General features: G+C 41.2%; 1 protein-coding gene and 1 pseudogene across 3 annotated transcripts in view; both read left to right on the top strand.

The window, feature by feature from the left end:
• The window catches only part of LOC147035563 (uncharacterized), a 7873-nt pseudogene extending 549 nt beyond the window's left edge, over positions 1-7324 (top strand).
• The window catches only part of LOC147035562 (bromodomain-containing protein 2-like), a 93505-nt gene that overhangs the window by 77676 nt on the left and 5829 nt on the right, over positions 1-10000 (top strand). For all 3 annotated transcript variants that reach the window (XM_085899877.1, XM_085899874.1, XM_085899870.1), the window contains 2 exons: positions 7331-7558; positions 8108-8346. In XM_085899877.1, the coding sequence (XP_085756003.1) occupies positions 7331-7558; positions 8108-8346 (467 nt within the window). The remainder of the gene's footprint in view (positions 1-7330; positions 7559-8107; positions 8347-10000) is intronic.

Here is a 10000-nt window from a genome sequence, read left to right as displayed (position 1 = left end):
TTTCAAAAAATGGGGGGGGGGGTGTGGGATGTTAAGTGTTAATATTTTTTCTGAGATGTGTCCAGAAGTATGCTGGTGTGGATTATAGACATCAGGTCTTTGTCAGCAAAAATGCAAACATCGTTTTTGATGGGAAAATAAATAATTGGGCAAATCATGAGACCCAAGTAGTATGACAATTTTCAGACAAATAGGAATAGGAATTTGAAAGGTCAAAATGACAATTACTACTCAGATGGTTTTGTAGTGCCAGGTATAAATGTGTGAAAATGGTTTTATTTTTATCTGCTAATAGGCTTGCCTTAAAGGTTGCACTTATGACCATTTATTTGTCATCGGAGCTGAAAACCCACCACTCCATACCCCTAAAAAATCTACTGTAGCTGTTCCTTGTTCACCCTGGTATTTGGATGCTCATTCTATTGTTATGAACCCTTCCTTTCCCCATTGGTCTTCAGACTTATTCTTTCTTTTTTTTCCATTCATTGATAGTCATTGTCTCTTGAAATGTTCTTCTCTCATTCTTTTATATTATTTTTCTGATGAATGGGTTCTGTGGTACACTTGGTGTCATCGTGGACGTCTCCAGCCTTGGTCACCTTCCACAGATGCTGATTAATATGTTTCCATCAGCACATACTTCTCAATACAAGGTGTTTTAATAAAATGTAAACAAGAGTTTATATATCAACTCTACCATCTTGTAATTCTGCACCGTTTAATTGGAAACAGCTGCCTGATGACTGGCAGTCATTCCTTCACATGCCAACACCATCTTTTGGGTATGAGTAACACTCGAATAGCACCCCCTCGCTCTGCTATTTTATTTTATATTATGAAATATGAGTGTCAATTTTGATGCCCTGTCCATACAGATCTTTCAAATTGGCCTCGATTATGGTCACAACTCTTAATAGTCCTGGCTCTGGGGGTGGGAGGGGGGGTTGTGTACAGCAAAACTTGGTATTTTCCTGTTCTATATATTAAGACCCTCAAAAAATGTTTGTGTAACACTTCCAGATAAAGTGCATTTTCCCTGTATTGCCCAATATGTGATTATGCCTTGATGCCAATGGACCAAAATGGCAAAAGTCAGGTTTCATGGAATAACTCACAAGTAGATTCACACAAGTGAATTAGATTCAAATGTTACATTTATTTATCATGTTTGAGCATAGCTAACATAATGTTTGCATGGTTCAATACAATAAACCTGGTTTTTAGATCCTTGTGGAGGATCTCTAAGTCTTACTCACGTTGTTGTTCTTCATCTTCTTCTTGTGGACTTTTTTGTTTCACAGCCTACAGTTTTCATCGAAACTTCCTGAAACTTAGCATATATACAGTGGGGAGAACAAGTGTTTGATACACTGCCGATTTTGCAGGTTTTCCACTGACAAAGCACGTAGAGGTCTGTAATTTTTATCATAGGTACACTTCAACTGTGAAAGACTGAATCTAAAACAAAAATCCTGAAAATCGCATTGTATGATTTTAAAATAATTAATTTTCATTTTATTGCATGAAATAAGTATTTGATCACCTACCAACCAGTAAGAATTCCGGCTATCACAGACCTGTTAGTTTTGTCTTTCAGAAGCCCTCCCATTCTCCACTCATTACCTGTATTAACTGCACCTGTTTGAACTCATTATCTGCATAAAAGATAGCTCTCCACACTCAATCAATCAGACTCAAACCTCTCCACAATGGGCAAGACCAGAGAGCTGTCTAAGGACATCGGGGACAAAATTGTAGACTTGCACAAGGCTGGGATGGGTTACAGGACAATAGGCAAGCAGCTTGGTGAGAAGGCAACAACTGTTGGCACAATTATTAGAAAATGGAAGAAGTTCAAGATAAGTCAATCTCCCTCGGTCTGGGGCTCCATGCAAGATCTCACCTTGTGGAGCCTCAATGATCATGAGAAAGGTGAGGGATCAGCCCAGAACTACATGGCAGGACCTGGTCAATGACCTGAAGACAGCTGGGACCACAGTATCAAAGAAAACCATAAGTAACACACTATGCCGTCATGGATTAAAATCCTGCAGCGCACGCAAGGTCTCTCTGCTCAAGCCAGTGCATGTCCAGGCCCGTCTGAAGTTTGCCAATGACCATCTGGATGATCCAGAGGAGGAATGGGAGAAGGTCATGTGGTCTGATGAGACCAAAATAGAGCTTTTTGGTTTAAACTCCACTTGCCGTGTTTGGAGGAAGAAGAAGGATGAGTACAACCCCAAGAACACCATCCCAACCGTGAAGCATGGAGGTGGAAACATTCTTTGGGGATGCTTTTCTGCAAAGGGGACAGGACGACAGCACTGTATTGAGGGGAGGATGGATGGGGCCATGTATCGTGAGATCTTGGCCAACAACCTCTTTCCCTCAACAAGAGCATTGAAGATGGGGCGTGGCTGGGTCTTTCAGCATGACAACGACCTGAAACACACAGACAGGGCAACTAAGGAGTGGCTCCATAAGAAGCATCTCAAGGTCCTGGAGTGGCCTAGCCAGTCTCCAGACCTGAACCCAATAGAAAATCTTTGGAGGGAGCTGAAAGTCTGTGTTGCCCAGCGACAGCCCAGAAACCTAAAGGATCTGGAGAAGATCTGTATGGAGGAGTGGGCCAAAATCCCTGCTGCAGTCTGTGCAAGCCTGGTTAAGAACTACAGGAAACGTTTGATCTCTGTAATTGCAAACAAAGGTTTTTGTACCAAATATTAAGTTCTGTTTTTCTGATGTATCAAATACTTATTTAATGTAATAAAATGCAAATTAATTATTTAAAAATCATACAATGTGATTTTCAGGATTTTTGTTTTAGATTCCGTCTTTCACAGTTGAAGTGTACCTATGATAAAAATTACAGACCTCTACGTGCTTTGTAAGTGGGAAAACCTGCAAAATCGGCAGTGTATCAAATACTTGTTCTCCCCACTGTATGTAAAAATACCCTGCGCAGACAGGAACCATCTCCAATTTTGAAAATTCCTCCTAGAAAAAAAAGTTCTGACGTCAAAATATCTCTGCTAATGGCAATCGCCCAAAAAATTATCTCCAAAACTAGGCAAGCTTTTTGAATCCTGTTTGCGGGAATCGAACAGGGCATTAGCAGAGATTAATTTTCGCATGATGCATCACTATGACATCATATCAATTTTTATGATGTCATTCCTATTTTTTGTTTCACAACCCAGAGTTTTCATTGGATCTTCGTGAAACTTGCCATGTATATGCAGAAAGCCCACGCGCAGGCAGTAACCATCTCCGATTTTGGAAATTCTTCCGAGAAAATAAGTTGACGTCATATCGCCGCTAATGGAAATCGCCTATACCATTATCTCCGAAACTAGGCAAGCTGTTTGAATTTTGTTTGCGGGAATCAAGCCGGGCATTAGCATTAGCATTAATAAGTGGAGCGGCATTAGCACAGATAATTTATCGCAAACCTGATACATCACAATGCTGTCATATTCGTTTTTATGACATCATTAAGAGGATGAGCATTTTAGCTCATTTGAGCTTGTTATTCAAAAAATGCCTTATTTAGCATATTTTTTTTTCTCCAAAAACCACTTTCAGTTTCAAAGTTGCTCATACTTTGTTCACCTCTCATACACCAAATTTTGTATATAGAGTAGCCATAATTGGCCAAAAGTTTCCTTATTAAGTCTATTGATCACTCCATGATTCATATTCATGCTTTCGGGCAGTGTCTAGTGACAGTAGGGTCAAATGTAAACAGAACTCACCCCTACCCCCAAAAAGCCGCTTTGACCAAATTTGGTCAAAGGGTTCTAACTTCAAAAATAAGTGTGATAAGAAGTTGATTTTGATGTCTATGCATATGTTTTTCATACCAAAGAATTCATTGGCACCATTATTAGCTTCATTGGAGTGGACCTAATTTGCATAATTCCAAAATGGCCGCCAAACAAGCTCTCGTTAAGACATCAGACAATAAAGACATTGTAAGTGTTATAAGAAGTCCGATTATGCATTTATATCTGGATCTTTGGTTTCACAATTATGAAAGATAGTAGCAATAAATGTAATCATTGTACTTCTTTGAATTGATTAATTTGCATAAATCCAAGATGGTGGTGCAATTGAGGCAGCTTAAGATGACAATGGTTGTTTGCATGGCCAGGCATCATTAATACCAGTCATTTATTTCTCTATAACACATATTCAAGAAGGTACTGCCATCTGCATTGAGATAATGAAACTACAACATCTTGAAGCCTTGTGCATTTCTATCTAGGAAGCAGACATATTGTTTTGGATCTGCTCCTTAATTGTTTGAGAAGCTTGCCATTCTCATGTATAAAGAATTCTTCACTGAGAAAGACGTCGAGCCATATGCATCTGAACTTGCCATCCTGATGAACCTTAAGTTTGCTGTTGAGAAGAAAAGCATCACCGATAGTCAGAGGTACATGGTACAGTTTGCTGATGCATCAAAAACGCATGTATAAGATCTGAACAGCTTCATCAAAACACGGTCTGATGTCAATGAAAACTTCAAGTTCTGTGTTCAGTTCCTTGATACGATGGCCATTGTTCATGACCTTTTGAGAGCTGATCATGAGGGGATGTGGGAACTCCACCTGGATGCTGTCCAACATACTTTGAACTTGTTTGCAGCATTTGATTCTACCAATTACATGCGATGGTGTTCTCTGTTCCTAGAAGACCTGTGACGCCATGCCATCAGTGTATGAGAACTTTGCAAGTGGCAGTTTTTCGATCAAAGACAAACCTGGCCGATTCACGGCAGTCGGAGACCAGAAATTAGAGCAGAGCATAAACCTTTCGTCCAACTGCAGTGATGGTGTCATTGGGCATGCCAAGCAAAAGCAGTATTTATCTCAGTGGGACTTGATTTACCATTAAATGATGGCAGTGAAGAACCTACATCGCCAATACGCAGATGTGATGGAGAGGACGCATGAGACTTACAGCCACCATGAATCATCGCAAGCCACAACAGACTGCAAAGAGTCACATATTCAGGAAATTATGAGATTCATCGAGGAGAAGGGGTCTCCTTTGTCTCGAGACGCTTCCCCAACACTGCAAAACTTTGTGACAAAAGAAGTCATGTCCGAAGACATCAGATATGACATGCTTAATGCCTTCACAAAAGGAAAAGAAAAGTACCTGACATTCAGGAAAGAAAGGTTTCTCTAGAAAACTACACGAATCGGTGACACAATTCACCGTGTAAACTTGAAAACAATGAAAACCATTCGAAAAAAGTGAGAGAAGACAGTGAAGGAGAGGAATATTGCAGAGAGAAACAATGAAATTGCTCGGGAACGTGGACTCACAACTGAGGACCTGTTAAAATATGATGATGTACCCTCCCCCATGTTGTTTGATGACGAAACCAGGAAAGAGCCTGTTGATCAAAGAGTTGGAGACTCACCTGAAATCAGAAGACTATAGCTATAGTCATCAAAGCAATGCTTAATTTGTAGTGGACATCATGGCTACCATTCGAAAGATTAATGTTACCGGACCCATGTTCAATGACCTGTCTGATTTCATGTCATGTACGGACATGTATCGTCAGTTTGGGCGATGCGATTATGTGTTTGATATGTATTCTGATGACCCCTCTGTGAAGGATAGTGAAAGGAAGAGGCATACTTGAATATAGTGCAGTTGAGCCATGAACACCACTGCCAAAAGATATGAAAACTTTCTGGCCTTCCAACAATAACAAACTTCTTGAAAAACTGATCTACAACCATCTTCGTTCAGATATTCCTCACACTGATCAGTATCCTACTGTACTCGGACAGGTGATCAGAGAGGAAGAGGCTTGGCAATGTCTTGAAATTCACAAAGGTGGCAAGAACGCATTAGCACACCTTCAATCCACATTTGAAGAAGTTGATCTTCGCATACTCCTTCATGTTCTGGACTCTATCAAGGAAGGATTCAAAGTGTGTGTTGTCATCTCCAATGATACTGACGTAATTGTTGCCCTGCTTCACCACGTGCCTGTCTTTCTCCAATATAAGCTAGAGGAGCTGTGGGTACGAGCTGGAGTTGGAGATAGCACACGGTATGTGCCCCTTCATACCTTGTTCGAGTCTATCGGATGTCACCTCTGTGCAGTCCAACCTGCTGTACACAGCCTTACGGGATGTGATATCACCAGCAAAGTTGGGACTAAGAAGGCTGCTTTGAAAGCTGAACCAGAGAAGTTGCTGCAGCAATTTTGGGCAATGCCAACCCTTTCGGAATGCAGAATGTTACTTGGTCAAAGTGCTAAAATCAAGTAGTGATTCCAAGAACTTTTCTGATTTGCAGGCAGAGGTCTTCCACCACACGAAAGGGAGTTCTCATCACAACCTACCTCCAACCAGCCAGGGACTTCTGCCACATGTCAAGCGTAGTTTTTACAATGTGTACACCATCATGCATGCTTTGGAGATTCATCATGATCCAGAAAATGTGATGTCACTGAAGCCAGAGGATTGTGGCTATGAGCACGACAAAGAACAGTTGATACCTGAGACATCATGGAAAACCCTTGAATCCCATTGGACGGTTGTCTGGTGGCCATTTTGAAATTATGCAAATTAGGTCCATTCCAATGAGGCTAATAATGGTGCCAATGAATTCTTTGGTATCAAAAACCTATGCATGGACAGCAAAATCAACTTCCTATCACCCTTATTTTTGAAGTTGGAACCCTTTGACCAAATTTGGTCAAAGCGGCTTTTTGGGGGTAGGGGTGACTTCTGTTTACATTTGACCCTACTGTCACTATATACTGCCCGAAAGCATGAATATGAATGATGGAGTGATCAATGGACTTAATAAGGAAGGTTTTGGCCAATTCTGGTTACTCTGTCTACAAAATTGGGTGTATGAGAGGTGATCGAAGAGCAACTTTCAAACTGAAAGTGATTTTTGGAGAAAAAATACGCTAAATAAGGCATTTTTTGAATAAAAGCCAGGTTTATTGTATTGAACCATGCAAACATTATGTTAGCTATGTTCAAACATGATAAATAAATGTAACATTTGAATCTTATGCTGTCTACTTGTGAGTTATTCCATGAAACCTGACTTTTGCTATTTTGGTCCATTGGCATCAAGGCATAATCACATATTTGGACTGTACACGGAAAATGCACTTGATCTGGAAGCGTTACCCAAACTTTTTCTGAAGGTCTCGATATATAGAACAGGAAAATACCAAGTTTTGCTGTACAAGAGAGATGTACACGAAAACCCCCGCAGAGCCTATACTATAAGTTATGAGCATGAAGGTGAAGAAGCATCTGTTTCTTTGCTGCTTCCACAGGATGTGTTTGAGATGCGATTTGCTAAGATGCCTGATGAACCCATGCCAATGGCACCTATGATGTTGGGCACCCTGAGCTACAAGGGATCAAGTAGTAGAGCCCCTGGAAGGACTGGAGGATCCGGCTCTTCCTCTGACTCTTCCATGAGCAGCGAGACATCGTCTCTAAGCGAAACGTCAGACTCCGAGGAGGAAAGGGCAAATCGTCTTGCGGAGCTGCAGGAACAGGTAAAAATGAATAAAAGAAGGGTTTGGAAGGAATTTGATTGAGTTCTATTCTTGTGCACCAACTTTTCCAAACGAAGAGAAGCTACCAAACAGTTTTACTCGACTGATTGCTTGGTGATGTCTTTTGCCATTAGGAAGGATAAAAGGAGTATTAAAAGCACAGCTGTCGTCAGTTTAAAAATAAACGATGCCAAAGTCAAGATCTTGTGTTGTACAAACTTTTGTTCCCATTGGCAGAGTAATTGGTCATCAAATGGAATTCATTTTTGTTTATATAATTGATCATTAATTTGTTTGCGTGATTGCTTTGCTCACTTGGCCGAGTTTGTATTATAATCCAATGACTTTATGTTCAAATCCCGACGCTGCAAGAAATGCAAATGCTTCGGCAACATTCTCCTCTGTTTGCTGCTGTGCGGCAGATGACATGATGATGGGTTCCAGTTTTTATTTTTGTCAAGAAGGCAACGCAAGTCAGGAAAATGAGGGAAGGGAATGTGTCCTGGTATTTTATTTATCTATGGCTCCCTTCCAACCTTGTTTCCCCAGCTGCGTGCAGTTCATGAACAACTAGCCGCGCTGTCACAGAATCCGGGTTCCAGGCCCCGTCGGCGAAGAGATAGGGAGAGGGAACGGAAAGAGAAGCGCAAGCGGAGGGAACGAGCCAGGAACCGGAAAGAAGCGGCCCTCGGTGCTGGCGATGATGAGGATTTTAAGCCACGTGGGGCCAATGGCAGCAAGATGTTGTCAAAGAAGTCGATGAAACGATCCAGCAGCTCCTCGAGCAAGTAGGTTGAACTCGCAATGAGAATGAATTTTGGAATTGGAGGTGCAGGGGAATTGGTAACCCAGCTGTTTATAATTGGCTAGTTAATTTGCAGAGTTGTATAATTGATTGGGTAAGCTTTGATACAATTTTAATGAAGCCTCACCCTGTAAGGACATGGGGAGGCTTGTATGTCTTTGTAAGACTTTTCTACAATTAATGACCCTGATTTTTCATGGCATCTCGTTTCTTAAACCCTTGGTCGTACTAAACCACCATTTAGGTTTTCTTTTTTCTTCCTGCACTCAATTCCGAATGTCTAAGCTGTGGTGTCTCAGAGCCGGTTGGGACTTTCGTAATGAAATGACCTTGACCTATTTTTTGCCATGACCCAGTTGTAGATATTTTGCCGTTTTTCACCACAACTCGACTGAGTTTTGATCGGAACAAAATTGCCCTCGAGATATCCAAGAGCTAAACACATTTACACTTAGCTTACATCATACCCCCTCTGGAGTCGAGACCAAATGATGAGCAGTGTGGGTGGGGGGGGGCTTTTAAATTTTATTTTATTCTATTTTTGTGGTCGCTCAATTTTGCCAATGCGGGTTCTCAAAGACCGCTTGTCCTTCCAAGATATTATTGCATCATAGTTTGCCTCCATTCAAGTTGTGCACCTGATATTTGCTTCGTGTTCTTGACGTGCTTTTTTAGCCGCGTCTTGCGTAGCGAACGCTGGCTCTAAGAGAGCTCCGCGTTGTTCTTGTTCTTTCTTCTGGTGAAGACAAAACCTTTAGGACGCCGCTCTTTTATATAGAGGATCCGGATCTCCTTAAGTGCTCAACACCTGTACACATCCTCGCATTGAGGGTTCCTTTTGAGAGCGTCTATCATCAACTTTTAAATATATTCGGACATTTGCTTTAAAGTTTCGAAAAGTTCATGTTACTATTGAAAGATTATTCCATTTAATGCGTTGTAATTTCGTAAATACACTATTTTCTCGTCATGAATGAGAGCCTCCATGACGGGTCTCGCTATTGGCTCCATCAAGGCACGTGACGAAATATCGGAAGTTGTTGTTATTGTTATTGTGATCAAAATTCTGATGTTTCAACTGAGAGCTCCGCGTTGTTGTTGTTCTTCTTCTTCTGGTGAAGACAAAACCTTTAGGATGTGGCTCTTGGACACATTTGTCCTTGTTTTCAGTATGTGACCTAATTATCAAAAAACATTTTTGATCGCAACTTGAGTAGTTTTTCTCCTATTTTTTTTTTTTTTAAGTTTTATGGATAGATTGTAGATGGGGACACATTCCTGGACCATTATGCCAGTGGGGCCGGCTTGCGGCGGAGCTTTCTTCTCGGCAGTTAGTGAGGCATTTTTATGGAGAATGCCCCCTTACCTATACGATGTCGCCTTGCGAGATTTATTTGTATTCTCTCCTCTCGATGCTGAGCATCAAGCGTTAATATCAACACGTACCACTTCTAATCTTTGGTGTGACTCACCCAGGGTCGCAATCAAACTGCTGACCTCTCAGACTCAGCAGTTGGTCGAACGCAGCATCACTGAGTTTGGTTTCAGGATATCTGCAGTAATTTCAGGCTCATGGAGGAGATTGTGCATGTATAATCATGTGTGGAGCAGGCTATGTACTGTTATCTGAATTTGAA

The sequence above is a fragment of the Eptatretus burgeri genome, chromosome 1 (assembly GCF_056783735.1).
Source record: "Eptatretus burgeri isolate ZD-2024b chromosome 1, Ebu_testis_v1, whole genome shotgun sequence".
Taxonomy (NCBI): Eukaryota; Metazoa; Chordata; class Myxini; order Myxiniformes; family Myxinidae; genus Eptatretus; species Eptatretus burgeri.
The sequence above is the reverse complement of the archived record's forward strand: the minus strand, read 5'-3'. Positions and strand labels throughout refer to the sequence as shown.